The 27,449-nt window shown below is 37.3% G+C and overlaps 3 protein-coding genes across 4 annotated transcripts; all 3 read right to left on the reverse strand.

Annotated features, from left to right (window-relative positions):
• Positions 1 to 65: 65 nt before the first annotated feature.
• On the reverse strand, positions 66 to 8,053 carry LOC106948803 (serine/threonine-protein kinase 40-like). Its single transcript, XM_015034665.1, has 6 exons — positions 7,793 to 8,053; positions 3,981 to 4,107; positions 3,434 to 3,519; positions 2,956 to 3,099; positions 1,411 to 1,635; positions 66 to 1,169 (listed from the first exon to the last, which is right to left on the reverse strand). Exons 2-6 carry the CDS (start codon positions 4,096 to 4,098, stop codon positions 1,113 to 1,115), a joined length of 630 nt encoding a protein of 209 aa, XP_014890151.1. The 5' UTR covers positions 4,099 to 4,107; positions 7,793 to 8,053; the 3' UTR covers positions 66 to 1,112.
• Positions 8,054 to 11,381: 3,328 nt separating this feature from the next.
• oscp1b (organic solute carrier partner 1b) lies at positions 11,382 to 21,413 on the reverse strand. 2 transcript variants are annotated; one of them, XM_015034666.1, is made up of 11 exons: positions 21,184 to 21,413; positions 20,748 to 20,789; positions 18,452 to 18,606; positions 16,885 to 17,052; positions 15,714 to 15,794; positions 15,512 to 15,615; positions 15,067 to 15,195; positions 14,570 to 14,639; positions 14,261 to 14,400; positions 14,082 to 14,145; positions 11,382 to 12,855 (listed from the first exon to the last, which is right to left on the reverse strand). In XM_015034666.1, exons 1-11 carry the CDS (start codon positions 21,293 to 21,295, stop codon positions 12,736 to 12,738), a joined length of 1,185 nt encoding a protein of 394 aa, XP_014890152.1. In that variant the 5' UTR covers positions 21,296 to 21,413; the 3' UTR covers positions 11,382 to 12,735. The 2 variants fall into 2 exon arrangements, with proteins under 2 accessions (XP_014890152.1, XP_014890153.1); XM_015034667.1 differs by lacking the exon at positions 20,748 to 20,789 and having other exon boundaries at positions 21,184 to 21,412.
• Positions 21,414 to 23,197: 1,784 nt separating this feature from the next.
• On the reverse strand, positions 23,198 to 25,601 carry LOC106948806 (cornifelin homolog). Its single transcript, XM_015034668.1, has 4 exons — positions 25,150 to 25,601; positions 24,279 to 24,423; positions 24,051 to 24,187; positions 23,198 to 23,855 (listed from the first exon to the last, which is right to left on the reverse strand). The coding sequence occupies exons 2-4, from the start codon at positions 24,388 to 24,390 to the stop codon at positions 23,751 to 23,753; spliced, it is 354 nt and encodes a 117-aa protein (XP_014890154.1). The 5' UTR covers positions 24,391 to 24,423; positions 25,150 to 25,601; the 3' UTR covers positions 23,198 to 23,750.
• Positions 25,602 to 27,449: the final 1,848 nt, after the last annotated feature.

Genomic DNA, 27,449 nt, shown 5'->3' on the forward strand with positions numbered 1-27,449 from the left:
AGCCAAATTAAACACTGATGTAGAAGATGATAAAATAGTTAGCAGTAAGGCTGCAAAAATATTTCTTGCTGATCTTTTATATCATCGTTCCAAAAAATATTAAACCAGCTAAAATCTGCATAGGCAGGTCACAGGTTTGGAAAACTGGAGATTGGTAATTGGCTGCAAAATTCTGATTGCTGCATCACTTTATTTTTTTTTTGCACGAAGAATCTAAAGCTGTAAGGAAAGCCCAATACAAACCAGCGCCGTAGCTCTCTAAGAGCAACTGACAGACCAACACAGTAGAACTGCTCACAGTGGCATAGGCTTTTTGTGTAGGTTGAAAATACATTCTACAAAGAGGTATAAATCAAGCTAAAGTGAGCGTAGGAACAAAGTGAGTGTGCGTCAGCTTTAGTCATTCAGTCATACAAAAGCAACACCCTCAACAGTTCAAATGAAGTCTGTAAGATCATCCACTTGTTTTGAAAGTTAAATCAATGTACATTTAATGCAAATTCTAATTTTAATACTTTTCTAAGCATTCATTAAGTAAATGGCAGCCAAATTTAGAAACATTCTCACAGTGAGGAAGAGTGGTTCTCACCATTTGTACAAGCCTTTCATATCCCTTGCGCATGAGTTGGTTAGAGGGAGTTTACAGATGAGTAGTTTTCCATCCTGCACGTCTAATCTGAGCTGCAGCACTTTGACCTGAGGTGCACTCAACAGGGTCTTCTGTGCATTACTAAATTACTCATACACCCCCAGACCCAAACACTTTCCCACTGAGATCAAAGCAGAGGCATGTTCATTGTTTTGTTTGGCACCAGAGTCCATTTTCAAAACTCTGACCATGGGGAATGAATCATCTATCGTTACTCAACACCCAGACACATTTGAGCACTAGAAAGCAAGACTTCAGGTTCCTGAGTGTAATTTCACTTATAGTCAAATAATGTGGCCTCTGTGTGGGTTTAAAGCTTAATACACACACTGGATCCAAATTCTGGGGTCCAGTCAGCCACCAGGAACAATACTAACAGGCTAAAACAGCAAAACTGGCACAATAGGCAGCGTTATTCAGCATGACTTGACCGACAATGCGGGATGAGTGACCTAGCGTCGACTTACCGTTTGTTCAGCACCATATTTCCCAGCTTGAGGTCTCTATGCACAATGTTTTTCTGCAGGCAGAAAAAAAAGAAGTATGGTCACATTGTGCTCAATGAATCATTGACAAAACAAGAATTAGTTTCTGGGAGTGGCACACGAGCCTTGGAAGTGAGTAATCAAAAAAAAAATCTGCATCTAACAAACAACAACAAAGAACACCGTAGCATGAAGATTTTCTACATTGATGAAAAATTGAAGAAAGTGAGCCAATTTTGTTGCACATGTACTCTTTAGTAGTGTAGTAAGACCAACCTTATGGAGGGCCTCCACCACACGCACAACATCGTAGAAAATGACAATAGCTTCACGCTCGCTCAGTCTCTTCTCCTTTATGACATAATGCTGGAGGTTTATTAGATCTGCCGTCTTGTCACTGAAATCGTGAGCGCAGAGGCAGTCCAGGACGAGGCAGATCCGCTTCTTCATCTTACGAACTTTGTTGGCTTCCATGTCCTCTACTATTTCATAGGCGCGATCCTGAATCCAGAAAGAAGTGTGGGAAGTTAGCATTGGGAGGGTGTTCACTTTATTTAATTTGACAGAGCAGAATTTGAAATCTATTTGTGGAATACAATCAATGCAACCAGTGAGATTTCTCAAAGCAAGTATCTACAGTTAGATAGAAAAGTCTTTGATCTTGGCTGGTGACCAGAATCTGACTATTCTTGGCTAATACAGAAAAAAATGTTCTGGTTTCTCCTAATAAACATTCAACCTGTTTGTCAAGGGATATTAAGGAAATGTCAAAGGGAAGTTAGGAGTCTAAATTCTCAAGGAAATAGACATAGAGAATGGTCTTAGTAATGTAAGCCTCAGTACATGAGATACCTCTTGTATCAAGAGGTTTACAGGTCAACTCCATGTTTATTTTTCCCCATTTGTCTAAAGTACTAGTAAAACTTGCTGTACAGGGTCTCCTCTCTCACGCAGCACCTCTGGTCCTTATTTAAATCATTAATAATTGTCCTGGACAGGAAGGCTAGAAAAGTACATTTTCAATCCTGCTAATATTGTTCAAGAAAAATCTGAATCACAAAATCTGCATGTCCAGCATCTGATAAGAATAAGATATCTCCACAGTCAGTGTGAGAGAATACGACATAAAAAAAGATGAGAAAGATCATTCCTATTCTTAAAACTCAAGCTAATGTAGACTCACCATTTGTTTCCCATTGATTTTTGTATCGGTTTAAGAGTTGGTTTTTTTTTTTTGTTTTTTTTAATGCAGCCAGCATCTCTGAAAGAATGAGCAATGAGCTGGTTCACAGACAGCAGAGATGAACTATAATAATCTAATCAATATGGCAGACCTAAATTAATCAGCGTGCACGCCTTAATGCTGCTATTATAAGGACACTGTAAGTGAAACGGAATGTGAATGAAAGACAAACGGAGAAGATTGAATCAGAGCTGACGGAACAACAAAGTTAAAGGAGAAGGCAGATGGGGCAGCAGGTGAGGAAGGGGGAAGGGTTGCTGTGAACAGAGAGCAGCCGATAAATATAGCTTTTATTGTATTTCTACTTCTCTACTGAAACAACCTTTATAAGGAAAGTACAGGCAGCTGGCTTGAGCTATGACAAACTTGTTTCTGCTAAAGTTGAACTAATACAATCAAACTGTTACTTGCTCTGGTGTTGTTAAATATATTCATAAACAAAAATGACTGAAAAGAGTCAGAGAGATAATGCTGTATTTAGAGTATTTAATCACATATTATTCTAAAGAAAACAATAACACTCTTTGTTTGTTCAACTAAAACCTGCTACGATACGTAGGTTAAGTGAAAAAGTCTACCTGAAAAAGGCCATGATGGTGAACCACACCATCCTGGTTGTGCAGCAGAGAAAGGAGAGAGTATTCTGTATGCAGCAGCATCTTCCCCTGCCGCTCCTCCTGGGTTTCCCCCGCAGAGTCCACTCGCTCCTCCAGCGTCAGGATCTGCAGAACAGAGCAAAAATTAAGCACCAGAAAATCTAAATGGATTCAAACAAGAAATCATAGTCCGGGGATTGTAGTGATTAAACACTGACATTTCCGAAGCAATGTTTGCTTTAGAAGCCCTGTGATTGCTTAAAACCTGCTGGATAATCCCAGTAAACACTGAACCTGGCTCATGTTTGCTTGTTTTTGCCAAAATTGAACAAAGGGCAATAAAATCTGCACTGTGAAAAAGTCTGAAGTTCAGATGCTTAAAATTTGCCATGATAATGAGGGTTTTGAAATAACTGCAATTATAGGAGAACATGAAAATACCTGAATATAACAGACTTACTTTAAGTTGATAGAAGTCATCTGTGCCATCTTTCCTGGCCAAACACTGGACTATACTCGGTACTGGCGAGTTGCCCAGGCGAGGTCCTGCAAGGACGAGAAAAGGAACAGCTGCATGACCAAAAGGCATTCTACACCGCTGGTCTGTTTGCTCTTCCCAAAACTCATTAAGGGCAGCATGTGCAGGTATCCATTAACACCCCAAGTGCAATGTTTTCTTTGGCAAAGTATCTGGTAAACAATGCAGGAGCTCTAATGCAGAATGCACACACGCTTCAGAGAATAGGAAAGGAATATATGATACTGGAGGAAAGAAAGAAGAAAATGCCCCAGCATAGACTTCAGCCTTTCTGGCCGATGTCATGAGGATCAGCAAAATTCTTCAAATTCCTGTCTCAGGCGTGTGTAAGTCCACAGTGTACTCACACAGGCACCCTGCAACTTATGTACAGAGATGGTTTGGCTGAATTATCTGCAGGTTATGCAAGGCAGCTATACACACTGTATTTATTTATCAATTCCCCTTTAAACAGTAGTAGCTTCCGTACCGAGGATGAAGGGGCCGGCTCTCTTGGCGTTACTGCCAGATATCCCAGGACACTGCAGCTTGCTGGCCCTGCCTGATGTCTCTCCAGCCCCCCTCTCTGACGAGCGCCGTTTGGACATACTGGAGCTCTGCAGGGAACAAATCTGATTAGTTCATGGGATAAAGATAGCCAAGTAAAAGGGAAAGTACACACTTGTGACAAGAACAACAACAACTCTAAATGACTGAGAAAAAAAATTACAAATAAGCTTTAATAAACGGCATTCATAGATCTAAACATAAGGATACTTCAAGCTTCAGGGGAACCAGTTAAATGAGAGGACACTGGTTTGTGAACCGAGGTTAAAAGGGCTAAAGTTCATGGCAGCTCCACCCAGTCCATTTCAAATCTCCCTCCCCTCACATTTACACACCTCAGTGTGAATGTAAGGCCATTACAGCTCCATTTAGAATAATGGCTGCTGGCGTGAAGGCCAGCACCTCAGATCCAATCTCTACATTAGGCAGTGTGCTTGTCACAATCTGCAATTTAAAATAGAAGGCCCTTGAATGCAAATGCATGACTCTAGCAAGACAGGAACATTTTCATTTGCCTCTCTAATCCTGAGCTTTTTTCTTGCAGCAGTTTAGAAAAATCCCCATGCTTTTTAATCTCGTGCTTTATTGCAGAATCTGTGCAAAGAGCTTATCTGTCCTTTAAACATGAATGCATGTTTTAACATGACCAAAAATTTAAAATGCAAAGCCATTGCACAATAATAAGGAAGCAAGATTTAGATGCCAGCAGAGACAGTGACAGTGTGACACATTGTCATTATACAAACTACTCTAACCGACACAGCGGTTCTCATCCACCTCCCAGAAATCAGAGAGCGAGAGGTATGCTGTGTTTACTGATACCGAGGGCCAATGTGATGAAATGCCATCTGTTTCCCGTAAAGGGGAAGTAGAGCCTTAACCGAGAGGAATGATTCATCCTGCTGTCGTCCCAAGTTTTCATTGAACAGAAACGTGTCAATGTTCGGATAATAATCTTCCCAAAATGTCAAACAGTTTCCCCGTGCATTCCCAGAAGGCACAGGAAGCTACAGGAGAGGAAACGTAGCATGTATAGTCATACTAAGATGACTTACCGGTGCGGAAACAGAATTTGAAAGATCTTACCGGAAAAATATTTGTTCAAACCAACACACATCACAAATGATGCATTAAACAGGGTGAGAGAGATAAAACATGTCACACAAAATTTTGAAACTGTGTTGTATAACTGTGCAATCCCAGAGTTTCTTTTCTGATAAATTAAGAAACCTTCCTGTTGCAAAACCAACTGTGCACCGTTTTCTAGTTGGGAATCTGGGGCACGGAGGAGGTAGGACAGTTGGCTGTTCAGTGAGGGCTAGTACAAATTCTCACTTCCATGAGGCTTTTTGTGATCCCAGACAGCAGACAGTGTCATCATCATGTCTCTCTCCCATCTGTCTCCGTTTCTGCTAGTCATCACCCACGGAGTCTGATGAGCTGAGGTTTTCTGACAGTGTTTATGGCGCAAGTCAGAGTGACACCAAGTCACGCTGGGAATAGTGGGATAGCATATTACTCTAGAGGACACAAAGAAGCAGTTCAACAGGTAGGACACTTCATGCTGTTGCTTTAATGTTTAATGAAGCAGATGATGCGAATGACCAGGTGACTATAGACGTGGTGGACTTGAAATTAAACAGAGATGAATACTGGAATCAGAACATTTTCCCCAATTCTGCAATTTAAATAATGTTTTCCCATGTTCATTAAATGCATGATAAGCAATTAACATCTTTCTCTCTGAAACAACATTTTTACTCATTAAAATCAGATAAAAAGAGGTGTATACTTTAATGCATAAAAGGGGATAATACAGTAATTCAAATATTTTCACTTGTGTTAAAGTCCTTAAAAATGACCACTGGAACCAATCAGAAGGAATTAAACATGTAAATAAAAATGCCCCAATCAATGTGGAAATGATCAAAACTGGCTGGTTTTCTCCCCAAATCCTGAAAAATGTTTTCCCCCCCTCCTCCATAATGCACACAAACTAAAAAGACTCCCACACTACAAAAACATAGACCAGGAGTGTGTACTTTAGTGCAATTTATTTAATGCCCAATAGAAATAAAGGGTGGGGACAAATGTTTTAAGGCATTATTTTGAATAATTCAATCCCTTGATCACAGAACCTGCAGAACATTTAGTCATTTATGAGTTAAAACCTTTCGGTCAGACATCAAAGGGAAGCACAAATCTGTATTGGTCAGAAAAGACCCGCTCCTATGTTAAATGCAAGGTGGGCAGTTTCAGTTTACCCACATGATTAATAATATTTAGAGATGCAACAGTGAGTCAGCCAGATGAACTGATCTGTGACCTGCAGATTATGGACTTGGATTTTACATTTTTGCTAACTTTAATAAAACTAAAGTAAAGGTTAAAGCAATGTGCTTTAAAGCATAAATAGGGATCATCTTCAGAGCTGCACATTTCTTCTCTGATGTGTCATAGTTCTTGTACATGCATGCCAATCATTATCCTGGATTTAAAACAACCAACTCAATGACATAAATGCATAACACACATAAGACAGGCTCATCGTCTGCCAGGTAAAGAACCTGCTGCAGAGTTATGAAGCCAAACCTAGACACATATGAAAAAAGCAAAAGGTCGATGCAACCAACTCCTGCATGCTGACCTAAATGACATCAGCTTGATGACAGCATACGCAGCTATCCTTTTCTAACACTGCTGCAACTCTCTGCACACAGCCAGTGGTCTGGCAAACAGGACTGGCTGTGACTGTACCAGAGGGAGGACAAGAACAGATCCAGCCTCTGAATCATATCACACGAGAAGAGGAGAGGAGAGACACGCTGCCAGTGCCCACAAGAAATGTGGGCTTCCTTAAATAGTATCAGAACAAAACAACCACGTAGGTGTCTCACGACTCACCTACTCAGACTCAATGCCATGTGTCTGGGCACTGCAAGAAAAAGCTGCACATTCATATCTCATTTGCACACATGAGAAAGAAACACATTTCAAGTCAATAAATCCCAAAAAGTCCCGCTTTTGGATCCACAAAGAATGCCAGCTCACACACTTTTCCTCAGCTGTAGACCCCATTCATCATTCCAATAACAATGGCCTTGACCACACCGCCACGCAAAGGTCACGCCATAAAACCACTTAACAAAATTATTGCAACAGCACAAAGACTGCCATGCATTGCTTGGTGCCATTTTGGGTCCACAAGGTCTGGACACACTGTTCTGGCAGCGTGCTGTGTAAACCGAACGAGTCGTTGAGTAAAGCGCTGACGTTACGCCTTGCAAGTTGGACACAAGCAGCTCACAACTTGAACAGCAAAGTGCCAGCGACAGATATCACGTAGAGTTTATATCATAAACACAGGCCGTGTTTTATTTCTGTAAAATATGAGCTAAACTATAATTAGTGCATAAACGAACTCAGGTGAAGCCAACTCCGTTTCTCGGCCAAATACGTTACAACAGCCCGGGACTCACGAGCCACACAAAGGGACATACAACACAACAAGGAGCGGGGTGCAAACCTCACACAGCCGTTGTTAGCATAAGAACGTTTGACTAAAATGCACCCTGGAGGTTTAAATATGGCTGTTGGCGTGCTACGTTCCAGCCAGGGCAAAGCTGAACTCTGTCGCGGTGCTGGGAGGCCATTTAAACAAAGTACGTTCAACGTTACAGCTGGCTCACGGTGAGAGACGAAGCTAGATAGCAACGGAGTCACAGCCTCGCTTACCTCAAAGCCAAAACCGCCGGCTAAGATCTGCGTTGTCCTCTTAAAATATCAACATTTCTCAGGCGAACTCTGTGGTGGGTGTACGGAGCTTCTCTCTCAACCGGGAGAAGCTTCGGGGGTTTTAGTTTCGCGTTGTTTAGCCTCTATTACTGAAATGAGCAATTAAGGAAAAGCCTCCGCTTCTCGCTGATCGCATCTTTCCACAGCGACAGCACCACCTGACAACGGAAATGACGCACAAGAACGTTTGATTGACAGCTCCGTCTAACCAATGACACTCGTTGTTTCTCTGTGAATGGCCGTGCCCTGATGATGAAATTCTCAACATAATAAAAAAAAAGTTGCTAAATGAAACCATGACATCATGGGACTTCTTATTAGAGCTATTTGCCAAAATTAATCAATTTTAATTCAGACATCATTTGTCTTTTATAACACGCCATGGTCAACTTTTCAGTTTGAATTTTGATATTTTGTTGCATTGTTTGAATTGAATTCTTGCTGTTTTGGCTTTTTGCTGATGTTTTTAGACAAATGTTTATTTTAAAGAAGTTTACTTGCATTCTGTACATACACTAAATGTTTGAGCTATTAGCTATCTATGTTTGAGCAGTTATTCCAAGACAATTTAACAATAGCAAAACACGTTTAGGAGGAGAGCGTCTAAAATTTCACTATGTAAATCTTCTGAGGTCTTTTAAGCCACTTTTTTTTTTAATTATCTTGTCTGCTCAATACTTGAGGACTGATTTCTTAAGTGGAAGATGACTTGCCTTGGGCATTTCACATGTCATCCAAAACAGTTCTCAAGATTGATGTTCACCTTTATGTCTACATGCCTTTCAAAGATATATGTTGTTTGGACACATTCTAATCCAAATAAAGGTGGATCAAGATGATTTTTAATTCACAACAAGTTTTCCTGTAAAACTGATGAACAGGTACATCCTAGTAGGAATCTTAGACAAAGTCTGGCTCAAATACTGTTCAATTTCCTGTAATATGAATGCAACTTTAATGCTGCAAGAACTTTGTGAAAATATGTCAGGATTTGCTTTTTAACATGTTCGGTAATGCCAGAATCAGGGGATTTTTCTTTACCTCAAGTCACTTTTTAAGTCTTTTTAAGCTTGCAAATGCATATTTCGAACAATTAAATTCAACAATTATCTTGTATCTTTTACATACAAGTACAGTAGCATGTTTATAGATAACATATTTGAGTGTATTATCAAATATTGTTTTTTTTTAAATTAGATAACTGAAATAAAATAAAAACAAATGCACTCTCTTAATCCTCACTCAAAAGGAGTAAACATTTCACAATATAAACAAACATTTGAAGGACGTTTTTCTGTGCTTCAAAAGCACATGCTTTTTGATTGTTATCATTATTATTATTATACCCCTTTCTTCCACAAAAGTAAAACCCTGAAGATATCACATAAACTGCAAGAAATGTTTGACCTTGTTAATTCTGAACATATGTCTCCAGTTAGGTGAGTCTTCAAGTAGTTGGGGGTTATTTACCATAACAGGATTTCTGGTATTGGTGGAACTTGGACAAAAATACTTCATTACCTTTGGATCATTTACTCTAAGTTTACAATGTGAAATGTCTACTGTTGTAATGAGTTGGCCAAACACTTCTGCTTTAATCTAATCAAAAGCCAGAACATATATTCAAAAAAGAAAGCATTTTCTCTAGTGTGCTTTTGGAATAATGGCCTCCAAGTTGCTGAATGGCCTCTCTTACAAGCATCTTTCCGAGGTCTTTTGAGTTTGTTTTGGGGTCAGTATTCACATGTTCATCATAGCATAAAGAAATTGTTTCCATTCTCAGTGAAATGATTGGCTGCATTGTCCTATGATCTTTGTATGTACGCATAATAATTTTATTATTATTATTATTTAGGTGAATAACACAATCTAAATTATGCATGTCTAAGCATGGTTTATGCATGTCTAAACAACAAGTTTAGATTTCATATACTACATACCATACTGAGAATATTATTGAATTTTAATGAGGTGTCAACAGCAAAATTATTAATGTAGGATAACTATATGAATCAGTGAAACTATATTGTTGTGTTTACTCACTTCTTGATCAGCTATATATACAAAATATCTTTACAATACAGAAAATATCAGCTCAGTGCAGTCTTTCAACACAATATTCACAACTGAGTGCTCTACAAAGTTCCTTTACTCTGCAAGCCTCCGTTTGAGTGGCTGACATTTTGCAGAGCCCACCTATCCTCTTAAATTAGACTTACTGATTAATCTGATATTCCTCCCACTGGTAGCAGTTTCCAACCAGTGGGCAGATGCGACAGACAAGGAGAGAGCAAGTTAAATGGCAGCGCCACATTTGAGTTGCACCAGTCTTTCTGTCTTGACTCAGCAGAGCGATCTACCCCCAGCCACATGAAACACGTCAGGCTGCGGCTTTACAGTGTCCTGCCCACAGCCTTTAAAGAGGAAACTGAATCAGAACTAAAATGCACAGACTAAGAGAGAAACCTCTACCATGTTGAAAAAATAAATAAAATGACTGAGTGCACATACATTAAAAATGTATACTAGATTGTATGGGAAGCAGTTTAACTGTCTTAGCTTTTCAGAATGACTGACTTACGAAAGCTGTGGTCTCTGTTTGTTTTGTAGGTAGGCCGTATCCTCAGGGTCCTGAGGTTTTTTGTTTCTTACGTTGGGATCTCAATGGGAAAACCTCAACAGAAACCTCCTCCCCCCGGATCAATTCAGAGAAATGCCTCGGCATGTTTGCCGCCCTGGAATGCACTGTGTTCATGTGTGAGGGTGGCTGACTGGGGGAGTGCAGACAGTCTCACTTTGACTCGTCTGCAGGCGGACCAAACACACACACACACACACACACACACACACACGCACACACACACACACACACAAAATCATCTCTGTTAGTTAGTGCTGTTACTATGGCAATTCTCAGGAAATGTTTGCTTTAAAGGTAGTGCATCACTGAGGATTAAAGTAAGGGACGTTGGCTTTAATGATCTGGTTTGACGTATTAACCACCAAAGAAGTCAGCAGAAATATAATAAATCAGTTTTCTTTATTGCACTGAATGTCACACCATGGTGTGGAAAAATTACTATTTCACAACTAAATGAGGAAAAGTAATTTATAAAGTAAATTAAATTAAATAATGAGTAGCCCAGTAAAAAGAAGATCTAAAGAAGGGCTAAACAAGATCAGTCATAACGTGTTACCTCGACCCAAAAAATTGTTGGTAGTGGTACACTGTAAAAGTCTGTGGCAGTGAAGAAAAAATGTGCTTGCTTAATCTTTAAAAATTCCGACAGCTCCCTCTAGTGTTAGATTTAATTTTCAACATGCTCCTATGACAGAAAGTCATTGAAAGGCAATTTTATATGCCTTTCAATAAATAATACGATCAAAAAGTGAATAGATTTCAGAAGAAATGTTCACAAAAATAAACTTTTTTTAGACTCATTAGACACAGTGATACATTTCGAGAGTTTATTTCTGGTCATCTTGATCATTATGGCTGACAATTATTGAAAACCTCAATATGAAAACCTTATGAGCACTTTGTAATATACCAGATTTGATTTTGTGAAACTGAATTTTGGGTTCTGATTAGCAATAAGTCATAATCCTCACTTTGAAGAAATAAACCCTTGAGATATGTCACTGTGTGTTAATGAAATTGCATTATGAAGGTGATGACTTAAAAACCTGAAATGAACTCTTTAATTCGATTTTAATTTATTAAGATGCACCTGCATTACAGGTATTTATGTGTTGTGTCAACTTTCATGCTGGTGATGTTTTCATCAATGTATTTAAAATAATAAACTGCACATTTAATAACTTATGAAATGTAGCAATTCCTCCCTATAAACAGAAAAGTTAAATTTAATAAATAGTTCTCCATAAAAATATGTACATCTTAGACTGTTTCTTGTATTGCATTGCTCTGTATTAAAACAAGATAGTCACCATGAAGCAAATTGTTGAGCTGCATCTAAACATAAATCTACATCAATGTGTTGCGTGAAAAGTTTTTAAATATTTAACTCCTACATCTATTTTACAGTTGTAAAAGTCAAATGGGACTTGAACTATTCCTTTTTTAGGGTGGCGTGACTATACAACAAACAACTTCAATGATTTTACAAATGAGACGATTTTGCACGTGGATTTTCTCTAATCCAAACAGGGTCAAAATAAAGCACATAGGCTAAAATTGACCAATCCCACTCCCCCCCACTAATATTTGAATTAATGTTCCTTAGCAGTGTGTGGTTGAGATGCTGTTTGCTATCCAGGTAGTCATATTAAGAGTCACTGAAATTGCATGTGGTATTATCAGTCCACTCTGGAAAAAAGAACAGCTCAAATCATAAATGGAGTAAAAGTATTACAACACCTGTGTATGTAAACTTCAATAAAACAAAAACAATCAAGAAATTATGAGCTATTAGCTCCTTGATAAGCGTTGATGGGATAAACTTATACGAGCTGCTGACATCCAGAATTAAATTGTGTGAAATGAAAGGAATGTGCACTGATAGCAAAAAAGGATGCTATTACCACATGCACAGGTTCAAAATATTGTTACACATCTACTGTACTTTCAGGGGGAAATTTTTTAACCCTCCTATTTTTACAGAAAACTTACTAGTAGACTTTACTGCTGGTTTCCTTTCATTCTTTGTTTTTAATAGCAAAAAAAAAAATAAAAAAATCTGCTGATGACCAATAGGAGTCCTTGCTCCTATGCACATCTTGAAGCCACCACAAGAACGACGTCTGCTGGCTGACTGTGAGCTGGCTGCTGGATGTCTGCATGTTATAGCCACAGTGCAGGTTGATCTTCAGTAGTGCAGACTCTTCTCATTGCTTTGGGGATTTCTGTCAAGGTGATTACATCACAAGCCGTCCATCATGGCCAAAAGGTCATCTCCTTTGCTGCTGGCACTTGAAGATGGATCACCAGACTCTGTGAACTCTCCCATGATCTTGGTTAGTTCTGCGTTGGCTTGTTGATCCTGAAAAGACACAGTAATCTGGTCGTCATTATGTTGGAGTGCTAATCACAGGGAATCCTAAAGCAGTAAATCCTATTAAAACGGGCAAAGCTTCAAGTCTCTGATCGTTAACTTTAGTCCAATCATTCTGTCTGCTTATCAGGGGTAAAAGACGGCTTAAAGTTTCTGGTTCAAGCATTTATACGCATAACCAGATATAACCTTGGTGTCTAACATATTGTGTGTTTTGGGAGCTTTGAAAATGTTGAGGTGGGTGTAGCTTTTATTCCTTGAGTGAAGTTGGGTGGAAAAAAAGAGGGGAAAAAAAAGGAAAACAAAAAAAAAAAAAACAAAAAAAAAAACAATCAAGATTTATTCTTCTTTGCAATTTAGCTCAGGATCAGCCAGAGTGCACTGAAAAGTGCCTTGACACATATTCTCAATTGGATTTAGGTCTAAATTTTGACTGAGTCACTCTAACGAATGACATTTGACTTTCTAAGACTAAGACTTTCTACTTAGATGGGGGTTATGCTTAAGTTCACTTTATGGAGAGCCAGAAAGTAAACTTCATCCCCTCCACAAGGTCTTGTGTAGCCTTCTACTATTGCCCTATATTTAGCTCTACTCATGTCCCTTCATAACAACAGGGTTCTCAGAATGATGTGCAGTGTCAGTTTTCTGCCACATATGAGCGTTTAGCATGTAAGCTAAATTAACTCCAGAACTGTATTTTATTAAAGTACATCAGGCTTAAGGAGAAAGTACTCTTCAGATTTCAAGTTATAAAGCATTATAGAAACTTTGGCTAATTTTCCTTACACTAAAGTTAAGTGAAAGGAAAATTAGCCCTTATTTGACGGAATTTTATTATGCAGTCAAATAAAATGCATAATACATTGCAGTTGTAGTAAAAATGTGAAAATGTTTAAGAATACAACTGTAAGATATTGTATAAGGCTGACTTAAGCTTTAGACCAGCAGGCAAAGTGTTATTTTAAATTTGGCTTCTTAGATCTTAAATCTCTGCTCACACTGATAACTATGAACTCAACAGCTGAAGGTACTTCAAGATGTTCTTTCTATGCCGACTTATTTACTGATGACAAATACAAACTGTCCTGTGTTGTCACTCAGACAAAGTATTCTTTGTCTGCCATAAAATGTGTTGCAGAATATAGATTGTTAAAGTACTGGACATATCCCTTTCTATATAACTAATTAGTGCGGACAGATGAGTTGTTTACCTTTGTTGCTTGGATGCTTACGACTCCATATGAAAGCTCATTGGGTCTTGATATTAATGCTTCTCTGTCAGAAAGATGACATAAAGAGAAAGTTTTTTTTAATGGGTTGAATTATTATTATTTTGTTTGTTTCAGGCAGAAAAAAACTGTTGAGCTTAATTCTGTGATATGACACTAACTCTTCTTCTTCATCCGTGGCAAAGAGATTCACCCGGAAACCAGTGTCTGCGCTTCCTGGTTTCTGGACTTCTAGACCTCCCATTAATCTGGCCAACAGATTCAGTTCCTCTTTGGCCAGAGGGTTTGGGGCGGCATTGACCTGTAGACACACAATAGCTTTCTCAATTCAGCATACCTCTTGTTGATAGTAAGCACAGCACATGAAAACTTTCAACCACATGATGTATGTACTCTAAACATTGCATAGAGACAACATCTACCACAAGTTATTTAAACTATTTCAGTGTTAACAAAAATCAACATTTAACCTTTGTGTGCTGAGCAGAACTTTTAGATGTGCCAGACATGTGTGTTTCAACAGGGCGACTTACACTGTACCTGAACAAAAACAAGAAAATGATAGTATTTACGCACAAGTCCATGTTAGTTTACAGCAGAGCACGCAAGTGTAAAACAACTCCCAAATTTTTTATTTCCAAAAGCAGAAAATGTCCCAACTAAACTTTCATTTAAAATAAATTTGTACATTTAATTGATCAAATTTTTAAGAGACTTGGTTTAGAAATAAATGTATCAACAGAATGTAGATAAGGTTTAAACAAGTAAAATCACACTATGGAAATAAGCATCATTAAAAAAAAACTGTTCATACTTGAACTGCTTCCAAAACAACCAGAGAGAAAATCTCAAGGAAAACTGGAAATTAGTTTCAGTCAGGAGGCTCTAAATTTTAAGTAATTATTTTCACCTGCAATACAGCTCAATGTTTCTTCTCCATCATTAACTTGAATATAAGGGATCTTACATGTTTGTCCCAAGCTTTGTGACTCTATTGCCAAACATTTCAAAAGATCCTTCCCGTAATGCAGAACTATAGTTCCCTCCGTTATTGAACTGTAATCTGGTCAACTCTTCGCCAGAACAGCTAAAAATCCTGAAAATAAGATAGAAAACATATCAACATTAGCAAGAAGGCCTTTAGTTATATATATATATATATGTGTGTGTGTGTGTGTGTGTGTGTGTGTTTCTTCCTCTGACAAAATCAAAAGTAGCTTTTGATTTTACATGTCAAAATTATAAGAGTACTTAACATTAATAACTCACAATAACAGTCCTTCAGAAAATTGACCCAAAACAATAATGCTAGATATGCATATGGAGAATTACCAGTGGATAACAGTGTTTAGTTAATAAAGTCCACATTCGAACCCAAGGAACACAAAGATAAGACAAAAGTACTTAAGCACCTAATCATTCCAGGAATTTGGGTCCCACGAGGCACAGGGCCATTAGTAGGAAGCACAAAGCGGCCATTTGAGTTCTGCACTTTGTCCTTTAGGAAAATAGACACCTGGCAAAAAACACAGCAGCAGAACATGCTGGCGAAAATGACTCAAAAATCACACTGAAGAAGTGTCTAAGATTTAGGAAACATGAACAAAGAATTACCCTAATATGCATGTCTTGGAAGAAAATGAGAAGGGTTTGTCTCATCAGTTGGAATTCACCATTAGACAAGGGCGTATACATCTGAAAAGAAAAGAATACATGCAATCATTTTTGAAGAATAGCTAAAAAATATACAAAATACAAATATTTGTCAAACATAGAGGTTTTTCAACTCTTCAGATAAATTTTAAATGACACTGAGATTGGGCTTGGAACATCCGCAGCAAAAAACCCATAAAACCGGATGATGCTTTCCCTTTGCTGTAAAGCAGGCTTGCCATTCTCAGCCCTTAAAGCTCCTCTATTTCCACCAAATGTAATATACTGCTCAAAAAAATAAAGGGAACATTTCACTTTAATTTTGTGTGTGGCTCCAAATCCAGGCCTCCATTGGTTAATAAATTTGATTTCCATTGATGATTTGTGTGTGATTTTGTTGTCAGCCCATTCAACTTTGTACAGAACAAAGTATTCAATGAGAATATTTCATTCATTCAGATTTAGGATGTGTTATTTGAGTGTTCCCTTTATTTTTTTGACCAGTGTAGTTGTTACTATGGACAAATTTCAGTTTAAAAAGACATCTGAAGAAGTGTCTAATTAATTAAGTATTTGTTCCCAAGTTCACTTGCAAACTGCAATCCAGTTTTTTATTTTGGTTTTGGAGTAATAGCTAAGACAGTGACAAGAAAGTTATGTGTCTTTTCATACAAAAACATTTGCTTTTAACTGTACATATTTGTATGTATATATTTTTCCATTTAAAAAATCTAGATGCTTGTTTTAACAACATAAACATATGCACAACACATAAATCTCCAGTTCACAGCTAAAATCTCTTTCTTGTGCTTTAAATTAAAAGGCCAAAACAGAAAGCCCTTTTTGTTAGTATGGTATCTTTTTTGCATTTAATTATGTCGTATAGCCATTATTCTACTATAAAGCTGTTTAATAAATTATGCTTTCTAATCCTTGAAGGACCACATTGTGTTAGCCATATAACTGCATTGCAGTGAACCTTAATGCATGACAAGCTCTGTGAGATTAACTCCAGTTCATGCTAAACAGCTAAATCTGCTGGCCAGTAGAGCATATCCAGTACTTTATCTCCTGTTATATCTTTTTGTAATAATAATTAATACACCATTTGTGGCACACTCATCTCCTGTACCTCTATGAGCTGCTGGTAAGTTTCGTCGACCTGGCTCAAAATGCTAGGAGTATCTTTCACAAAGTCTTTGATCGCATCCATGTGGTTTAAGGAGACAAGCAGGATGTCCTTTGGTCGGGGACAGAGAAGAACCTGGTATTTGAAAGCCATTGTCATCAGGTCATAGAGCTGTGGAGGAGGACACACAGGACAACGTCACTGTCTCCTTGAAAAAAAAATCTGTTGTTGCATAATAAACAGCAGGGGGAGCCACATATTAGTCGTGTGATTCAGTCTAGTGCCAATAAAATACAAATACAACAGTAGTACTCTAGCATAAACGTCTGACTGGAGTTTTAATCTGAAGATGATGTGATGCATACTGAGCCTTGGAAAAGTATTCACACTCCCTGAACTTTTTCATATTGCAACCATAAAGTTAAATGGAATTTCACTCGGTTTTTAGGTGAATTTAGAAGAAAATTATAAAATTTGAAAAATATATTACAAATAAGCAGCTATAAAGTAAGCCAAACCCCATGTCCTGCTTTTCTGTCCCTGATGGAAAACAAAACATTCCACCACATGATGCTGCCACCACCATGTTTCATATCCATGAAGATGCTTTGTAGTGCAGTTTTTGGTTCCCAGAACACATAGCATTTAGCATTAGGACCAAAACATTTAGCTTTGGCATCATGTGACCAGAGCGAATGCTTCAATATGTTTTATGCGTTCCTAAGAAGCTTCTGGGTTCTTTTTGCTCTCTTCCTCCCACTCATTCATCAAGGCCAGATTCATAGAGTGGGAGACAAGCAGTCATAGTGGAAAATGTCAACATATTCTCCCACTTAAGCAGCAGCTCCCTGCAGCTCCTGCATAGATACAAAAGGCCTCTTGGCTGCTCCTTTAATTAACACATTCCTCATTTGGCTTCTCGATTTAGGTGGGCAGTTATGTCTTGGTGGGTTTGCAGTTACGACATTCTTTTTCCATTTCAGATGATGCATTAAAATCCCAAAATTTAAACAATCCACTATGTGTGAAATGCTTAAATATTTTGATATTGTTTTGAAACCTAACCTCAACTCAAACTTCTCAACTTTTGCTGACCTGTGTGATGCTTTCCTTTGTCACCATGATGCTGTTTGCTCACCGATTTTCTCTAACAAACCTCTACAGGCCTCAACAGCTGTAATTATTTGGAGAATAACTTACACTAACAAACTTATGATGCCTTTGCAGAACAGATGTTAGTAACCTGAGAATCTAAAGGACTTAAGAGTAAAGGGGTTTGAATATTAATGCACACCAGACCTTTTAGATTTTAAGCTGCAAAACATCTCTCATAAGCCTGGAAACCATTAATCATTTTACTTCCAAATCAAGATCATGATCTACTTCAATTTGATTTATCATATAAGTTCACAATAAAATGTATTGAAGTTTGTAGATGTAAAGTAAAAACAAGCAGGAAGGTTCCGGGTGCATTAGTATTAGGCACTACATGTTGTCATTGTAAATTAGATTAATATGATTAATTTCAAGGTCATGAGTGAATAAACATAACCGTACAGGGAAGTATTACCTTGTCCATGCTAGCTTGATTGAGTCTCATTATAGATGCATGGGCCAGCCTGTCGAACACAGTTCGTAGAGCCTTCTTGGAATAAAGCTCCTGTGGCTTAAAAAGCTCTTCCAGAAACTTTTTGTTGAACATGGTGGTGATGATGTCATTCATAACTGATCAAGCAAAGAAATACAACAGAAAGTTCAAACACTATAAACACATTTTGGAGAGAACTTTCAACAGTGGAAGCTGAGAAGCAGGCATTTTTGCACGCTAAGCTAAAGGTTGGTCAATATGATTTTATCCAGCAGGACCTAAGAAAGCAGCAGCAGTATAATAATTATGTTTGATAGGCGGTATCACATATGTATGTTGCTACGTTGTGTTTGATTTTAGCTCGTTTTCCCCCTCAGAGCCCTGCATGGCCTGGTGTTGAGGTTAATCTGCTGGATTGTCCACTATTAGGAAAACTATCTAAAAATTTCCGTTAGTAAAAGACGCAACATTTTTCTATGATGATCAATTAATCAAATGCATAATAAGGAGCACTGGGTTGGTGCTTTCTGTACAAGATCACATAAAAAAGCTAGAGTGTACCCAATTTCTCCAATAACTTCCTCTTTTCACCAGTGAGTGAAGAACACTAATCTAATGTGACATTAACAATTTTATCAAACAGCTCTGTATTTAACAACCATACAGCAGCACAATCAAACTAAACGATCCAAATCGAATTTTATTTTATTTTTTTTAAATGTACATAAACACTTGCTAAAAATTGGTCAAGTTTAGGTCATTAATCGGTATCCAGGTAAGTGTAAAAAGTTAAAGTATCAAAATAGCTTAATTTTTTTCAAATCGTATAATGCAGTGGCTTGAAGTGCTTTTAATGACATATCACAGAAGGTGCTAGAATAACAAACGCTGACTTCATGGAGCATTAGGTAAAGGAGTGAAAAACCTCCACTATGCTGGTAAGCTGGAAACAAAAGCATCCAATTGTCTTCCCTCTCTATTGTGACTGATCATGAAAAGCGCAGACGTTTATAGGGTGAAACTGAATCAGCAGCCCCATCACACTTAATGCAGTAAAGCTGTTTTGAAACATTTGGTGGTGAGTTGCAATCTGTTACGCACTTGACAGCAGGCCGCCTGCCTGAGCAGATGATACTATATCTGCTTGTTAAACAGATAACAAGCAAACTTCTGTTACTACATGAAGAGATGAAAAAAGGTAGAATTTTCTGTGCAGTAAGCACTAATGATAACTAAATTCAGTCAATGTCTAGATCTATATATTTACTTAAAGTTATGGATGCAAAAAAAAAAATCGAAATGATGATTGAAATAGGATTTCAACAACTGTATCGATGTTATATTGACATTAGTAGGAATAACTGTTGTTATGTTAGATGATTTATGAATTTATCAAAAGCAATTAACACTCTGAATGCTAACATACACTAATTATACTTTGGTTATATGTGTATGTACATATAACTGATGTATAATTGTAAATATCACCATATTGTATTCTGCACATTTCCTACATTGTTTGCACTGTTGGAGCTGACGTTAATCTCATTGTTCAAGTCTACAGTGATCAATTCTATTCTATTAAACAGTTTAGTTTTGTGTAAATATTTAGATACTGTGGGATTATTAATCAAGGTCTTCATGAGAATCTGATATGAACCCTCGCCTTGTCCTGCTGAAAACAAAGATAGACACAACCACCATGACATCCGCAGAAAGCAAAAGGAGTAGTTTTTGGATTAAATAAATACATTGTTATATGTAGTAAATTGGAATATAAAAGTCAACATGGAACTTTGTAACTTATAAGCACTTTAAATTACAGTAATAGGATAAAACACGTATTTTAGCTACACATTGCAAGCTCATATAATGTTAAGTTTGTACCAAGAATGCAATTTGAGTGACTCGGCCACTTATGTGACTAATAATCATTGGGAATTTCTGAAATGAGACAATAATATATTCCTGTAATTTAATTCAAAAACTGAAGCTCTTCTATGGATTCTTTACACACAGTGTGATTTATTTCAAGTGTTTCTTTTTATTGATTTTAATTCTGTTTTTCTGACAATTTTAAACACAACACTATGTAATGAACAAGTTCCCATTTCTGAGTCTAACTACTGAAATAAATAAATTTTTTGATGATATTTTGATTTATCATGATGCACATTTATTGTTTGACATATCCTGTAGTTTAAACAGCGCATAAAGTCCAGCTAGGCCAAAGCAGAGCAGAGCATCTAATGCAGAAGTGCATGTTTACACTGAATACCTCTCTTTCTGTCTTCCTCTATCCAGGCAGGTACAGTGGAAACTTTATGAATCAAGAGAAAATGCATTAAAAAAACTTTATGATTTTAAAAATATAATTTAATTTATCTCTAATGAAGTATAATTTTGCTGACGTTATGTAACAACATTTAGTTATAGCCAACAGAAGACAGTAAAATCTGTTCTGAACCCCCAGTTTTTAAAAGTTACTCTAAGGGGGAGCAAACTAATCCAACTATTTGATCCTATAACGTTAACTGCTCACTGTCTGATAATCAATAGATATATTTTTGTATCACCTCAATTTAAAGGCACACTGACCATTTGATGAACAGGCAAATGACCTCCTCTTATTGCATCATTTGTTTTTTTTTTTTTTTTTTTTTGGAGAACAGTGACATTTGTGTTGTTAGCTGAATAGCTGCTAAGCTCGCTACCTTTCTTAGCTTTGTCAGCGGGTATATTCTGAGCTCGAAGCCGCTGGTCCAGGATGTACAGCATTTCTCCGCCGAGGTTGATAAAGAGCAGCGGTAGAGTCCTCGTAGACATGTCTGAATTTGACGACTTGAATCTCCCTATCAAGCTAATTGCAAGACACCTCTAACTAGTTGCTATGAAGGGGTCTGTGTGTTTGGTAAAGCCGCTTCTGGTTGCCAGGCCACGAACAAAAGAGCCAATCACAGAGCAGTGACGAAAGCGCGTATGTGTAAGACCCTCGTTGAACTAAGAGGAGGGGGGAGGGGGGGGGTATATATTTTTGATGCAACTTTAATGGGAAAGAAAAGTTAGCACACCTTTTGTTTATAGTAAAAGTAATTATGATAGTACGAAATAATGTAAATTAATTTACTTATGGGGCTTTCCGAAAATATAAAATAAACTCAACTGAATGCGTTTCCAAAAATTAAATACAGACACGTTACATTACAAACTACATACGATGTATTTTTATCTCATCATCCAAGTACTGAACATTATATAATTGTGTCGTACATAGAAAACCTCACAAATAAAAGTCTGTAAAGCGAGGCATTTGTTTCTATAAAGACCTCTTTACTCTTAAATTTCTAAACAAAATCCTGTGAAGCCAATTGCTTCCAGGTCTCGCCTAATCATTAAACAGAGCCCATCTGTGTGCTATTTAATCTCAGTATGAATACAACTTCTCTCTGAAAGCCTCGAGGTTTATGAGAGAACATCTGTGAACAAGCAGCACAATAAAGACCAAAAACTGCACCAGATATTTCAATGATAGGCTTGTAAAGGAGTTTACATCAGGGTTGGGTTTTAAACAATGTCTCAAGCTTTGAATGCCTCACAGTGCATTTCTACTGGTAACTCCTAAATTCCTGCAATGACCTTCAGCTCAGATGGGAAAATCTGTAGACATGACTAAACTTTGCCAGGCATTCAAACCTGGTAAAAATAAAAGCCGTTGTTAACACAAATAAATTACACCATGAGGACATGGCATATGAAAACCTAATAAAGCCAGAACTAAAGTATTGTCTGCATTAAAGCACATTCGTGTGCAGAGGTCGGTGCTAGTTACATTTGAGTAGCTTTTAGAAACAAAAAAAAATCTTCTAGGAATAATTGTATTGGAGCAGACTTTTTACTTTTACTTCAGTTCATCTGCTAAACTTGTACCATTTGGAGTAGGATTGCCACCTTTCAGAAATTAAAATAAAGGACCAGTCCCTATATGTGTAAAGGTGAACCCCCACTTAAAAATGTGTAAAGTATTTCAAACTTGGATAGTTTGAAGTACTCCAAAAATGTAATTGTCCTTTGATAGTAATTAAGTTATTTTCTTACTTTGTTAAACTGAATAAACCAAAGGGGGTACGTGTCAAACTATAAGTGTTCCTTTTTCTTAGATCCTAAAATAGCCGACATTAGCTGTAATGTGTAATTATGCACTGATTCAACAAAACACAGTCTGAGTGGGGTATTTATGGACTCATCATTTCAACTATGCTTTTCAAATTTTATCTGGTCATTTTGACATATTTAAATGAGTTTTATGATTCTGAGACTAAAAAGCAAAAAAGAAGGACATCTGTAAGGGAGAAACACATTTTTATCCAATTCTGTATATAATTAAATATTAATTGAATTGTTGTGCAACTATAGCTTGGAGATCACAAAATGTGATTAAAATAATCATGTGTGTGAATAGAGAATACAATAAAATGACCAAAGCAAGAGATAGATCTATACAGATACTTACTTTGTCAATTTCCATGGTCTATGTTTCATCTTATGGTTGTAAAACACCATAAAAAGAATGATCTAAAACCTTCTTTAAACAAGCAGTTTCATCGTCAGACATCAACAAATCACCCTAACTGAACCCAAGTCTATTGACAGGCTGCAGATGATTTAGGTGACAGTGTGCTGCATTCTAATCATGATTTCAGATCTGTGGTCCACACACTAACAAACAGAGACAAACTTTATCTTTATCAACACTCTGCAAGAGAAAGGTTTACAAGGAATTAAAAGTAAATACAAACAAGTTCATGTTGCCTTTAAAATGTAAAACATTAAAACACAGAATTGATTATTGTATTCAGTGTTGTTATCAAGTCAAATTAAGCTGCCCATATGTATTTCAGAACAGGGTATGGAAATTCCTGATATAGAATTACTAAAGGAGAAACAATATCATTGTCCAGCTCATTAAGCCTTCTTCCTTGTGGTTGTATATTAAGGGATTAAGTAGCTTCATTTGACATTTTGGAAGCAAATCAGAAATAGAACTCCACATAAGCAGTTTGATTTTTAATAAAATATTCATATACATTGTACATTTTGACTCTTTCTCTAATTTTACACAAACATGACAAGGATGTGAAATGCTTAAATCATTTTAGAGATTAACATATGCCCATAACATGTTTTAGTAAAAGCATGTTATATACAAAAAAATGTTTTTAATGTGAGCAGAATTACACTTATTATACTGAACAATAAGTGCAGGGCTTATGAAATCATCATGTTAATTTGTAACGTCTCCATTCCTGATGCGAATTTCTCGGGCCATCCTGCACAGTTCACAAAGTCCGCAGAAAAAAGTCATGAGGGCGTCGTTGCATACCGTCCCCTATGGTTAAATAAAGACAAGTAAAATTCACAATAGGGAACTTGAATGAAGAAATGCATGCAAGTTAAGTTCTCATAATCTTAGGGAAAGCACAGTATTTCGTTTGTTTGTGAAATCTCTGTCTTTCATAAGATCTAAAGTTTTGCAACAAATCTCCCTAACTTCACATGAGACAGGAATTGATCGATTTTGTACCTGGATGCCATACGTCAGTCTCATATGAGTCCTCATGGCAGTCATGCCTCCTGGCACACAACCCAGGCAGCAGTTTTCACCATACTTGTTTGCAGTGTAGCAACTCAGACCGATTGGACAGAAGCAACCAAAAACACCTGAAAACATATATTGAGACAGTTTGTATATCTTTCTCACTCTTTAAAACCATTTGCATAGGACATAAATAAATGACCCGATTGCACTCACAGATTAAGCAGTCACTAAAGCAGGAACACAAGCCAGTGCTCCACTCGCCAGTCTGGACATTCGTCCCATAGCCTCCTGCACCAGGTTGGTTGGTGACCACTGGGTTTGACATTTGAGCTGCTGGAGAGGAATGTTTTATTTCACCCTGTAAACATGAAGGGTGAAATAAGAGGTGACCATGCATCACAAGACACAACATCCTTATGAAACATTTAAATATCGTCAGAGTTGGGCTATTTGTAGAAAACTGTTCCAGTTAAGCATTTTACTACTCAATAAAATACAGCAAATGTTAGTTATAGGCCATGTGTTTAAGGAATCAGAATTTATTAATCTTTCAGCAAATTAGAGTTGTTCAACTAAGTTTTCACATATTTTCTAAATGCCAAAGAAACTAATCTGTGCAGTGGAGTAGCTCTGACTATTTGAGCAAAGAAATAATTTGCTTTTTCCACAATTATACAGTTAAGCTAATTTTTCTTATGTTGACATAGGCTTACCGTACAGTTTCAGGCAATCCTTCTAGAAACACCAGAGTTGTTCTTTTTCTTATGACAGATATGCCCTTAAAATATACGTTGTTGTATATTTTATGTTCAGTAGTTCCAGAAGAACGCATAACCTTAACCCTGGTTTACGTAGCTATGCTTTTGTAACCAGACACGTAAATGTGACCATAATTAGGAGGTACAACCACGAGGAAGTGAGAGAAAAAAAAGTATATAGTTACATTAAATTAAATATGAAAGTTTTAGTCTGCAAACAAAAATGTCCCAAATTGATTTGCAAGTCCCAGAATAAATAGTTTAATCAAATCACTAGAGAATGATTAAGTTAATTTGCTGACAGAGAGAGCAAACATGTCACTTACCAGAAGTCTGAACTCCGTTTGATCAAACTGACAAGCTTCACACCACACAGGAAACTGTGACGATCATGGGCTGTGAAACGCTGGTTTGCCAACAAGCTGCTGTTTTCTGAGGATGACAAAGATCTGCGGGGAATTGCAAACTAGGACAGTTAACGTCAACTGATGCTTTTCTAAGGCTTTTGCGGCTCACTAGAAGATGAGCTCAGTTAAGACAATAATTTTAAAAGCTTTTTTCCCCCCATAAAAGCACCATTCAGTAAATTAATGCACTTGTGAGAACTGTCGAGAGAACACAGTTTAGATACAGAGATGTTAGTGAGACATACAGATCTTTTTCAGTGGGGGGAGAGTCTATAACTGGGGCGGTGACTTTGAGTAGGCCTGTCTTCCTGCTTTAACATACCTGAGGACAGCTGAGGCAAGTATTTGTTTTGGTTTCAGTCGGTGTTTGATGAGGAACGCAATACAATCGGCGACATGCACTTACCTGCAGGGGTGCAGGAGGGAGGGGATGCATTTCGGTTTTTAATTCCTTTTTTTTTTTTAATAGAGGAACCAAACACTGTTTATCACACATAAGGTGTTCAAATGGCCTCATTTGTAAGGATTCTGTCAAATGAGGGTAGGGCTAATAACTCACATGTCTTATTTCCCCCATTAGTTTCCTAATTAGCCCTGTTAGTGTGACTGTTCCAACTTCAAATTATGCCTGTTACTTTCAACAATGTTCAGAACTGAAGAAGCCTTTTGGATAAGAGTTGAAACGTCTTTAAGAAATTAGAAAAGTAGCACAGTTGCCCATTACTTAAGGATGTAGGATTTACAAGGGGACAGCAGCAGGAGGCAAGCGGAGGTTACAAGCTTTTGGTCTTATATTACATAAATCTTTTTTATTACACTGTTGAAAGCCAGCGGACAGAATCACTGTGATATTATTGTACAGTTATCTGGATGCCATGAGATTCAGGCACATAAAATGATTTTAAAACACTTTTTTTGGCTTATTTTAGGCTTTCAATGCACGAAATACCCTGTAAATTGTATTGACTCCAAATCAAATGGCGAGTTTTATTCAAGAGAACTCAGTTGTTGTTCATGGTCTAAATACAGTAAATTCTTCTATGACTGTAGACAGATTATGGATTAGAATGAATTTATTTTTGCTGACTGGGAGAAGAAAAAAAAAGACTGAGATAGATTACTTGTGCCAAAAAAGTAATTTATGCTCTGTGAAAATAGGAAGAAAGGATTTCCCCTGACCCACCAAAAACAGTCTCTCTTATAAAAACCATATTGTCACACCAATATTTGTCTGATGTGACAAATATTGTCTTCACATAATGTTTGACATAACTGTAGTGAAGTTACACCCTCAGAATTACCAACTGATTATTAGAAGAAACATGAGACCGTACACTGCATGGCTCTAATATGACGTAGTCTGAAGGTATTCATTGGAGGAAACCGAAGGCTCATGCATGTGGGCAAAAATTGTAACGTCATATCTGAATGTAACTGGATTTTTTTTTATTTACTTTTTTGTCACAAAGGTTCATTCTCCATTCTTGTCAATTAACACCTTTTTATAATTCAATGCACATTTACTGCAGCTTTTCGTGTTTTTAAATTTTTTTGCAGAAAAAAGATTGATGGAAAAACCTATAAGTCATTTCTGTTGCTAGGATGAAGTTACTTGGATTTAGGGAGCCCTACTCAGTCCTATCCCTCTGTCCAGCCATGTGGAAAGCACACATGCGCTTTAGACGGCAATTTTTTTTTTTCCTGCATGATAGCAATGCGCTTCCGTAATAACGAGATAGCGATCTAATTTTTTTTTTTCCTGCATGATAGCAATGCGCTTCCGTACTGACTCTCATGATGCCTGCACGTCTGTATCCCTGGCAACACCCCCTTCCCGACTGCCCCAACATAGTTCTGACCAAATTGAGAAGTCACAGTGCCAAACTCACTGACACCCCATGTTTGTTTTGTTATATTTATCACTCAACATGTCTCTTCTAAAATCTCGGCTAATTTATATACTTCAACAGCTTTTTCAGCAGTTTAGCTCTCCTATTCATTCGACAAACTTCATACAGTAAATGTAACTCTTCTAGTTTTTGTTGGGAATGTTGCAGACTGCCTTTACAGAAAGCTTCTTGTGTTTTTCACAAATTACATGTACTTTATTTGCCTAACCGAAAAACAGCTGGTGAGTGCGAGTGCTTAGTCATTAGCTTTAGTTAGTAATGTGGATACGTGCAAAAGATAATGTTTCATTATAAATCACTAGACTTTAA

Source organism: Poecilia latipinna, unplaced genomic scaffold (assembly GCF_001443285.1).
Source record: "Poecilia latipinna isolate Pla-1442-1.1 unplaced genomic scaffold, P_latipinna-1.0 Scaffold308, whole genome shotgun sequence".
Classification (NCBI taxonomy): Eukaryota; Metazoa; Chordata; class Actinopteri; order Cyprinodontiformes; family Poeciliidae; genus Poecilia; species Poecilia latipinna.

Coding starts and splice junctions, on each gene's coding strand:
- LOC106948803 (XM_015034665.1), bottom strand. CDS start 4,098: ATGTCCAAACGGCGCTCGTCAGAGAGGGGGGCTGGAGAGACATCAGGC. Junction 1,636..2,955: donor ACCATCATGGCCTTTTTCAG/GTAGACTTTTTC, acceptor TTCTGGATTCAG/GATCGCGCCTATGAAATAGT. Junction 1,170..1,410: donor TGGTGGAGGCCCTCCATAAG/GTTGGTCTTACT, acceptor TTCTGCCTGCAG/AAAAACATTGTGCATAGAGA.
- oscp1b (XM_015034666.1), bottom strand. CDS start 21,295: ATGTCTACGAGGACTCTACCGCTGCTCTTTATCAACCTCGGCGGAGAA. Junction 20,790..21,183: donor CGCTGACAAAGCTAAGAAAG/GTAGCGAGCTTA, acceptor TGATTCATAAAG/TTTCCACTGTACCTGCCTGG. Junction 15,196..15,511: donor CAAATTCCTGGAATGATTAG/GTGCTTAAGTAC, acceptor TCTTATTTTCAG/GATTTTTAGCTGTTCTGGCG.
- LOC106948806 (XM_015034668.1), bottom strand. CDS start 24,390: ATGTCAAACCCAGTGGTCACCAACCAACCTGGTGCAGGAGGCTATGGG. Junction 24,188..24,278: donor CTTTAGTGACTGCTTAATCT/GTGAGTGCAATC, acceptor ATATGTTTTCAG/GTGTTTTTGGTTGCTTCTGT. Junction 23,856..24,050: donor GACTGACGTATGGCATCCAG/GTACAAAATCGA, acceptor ATTTAACCATAG/GGGACGGTATGCAACGACGC.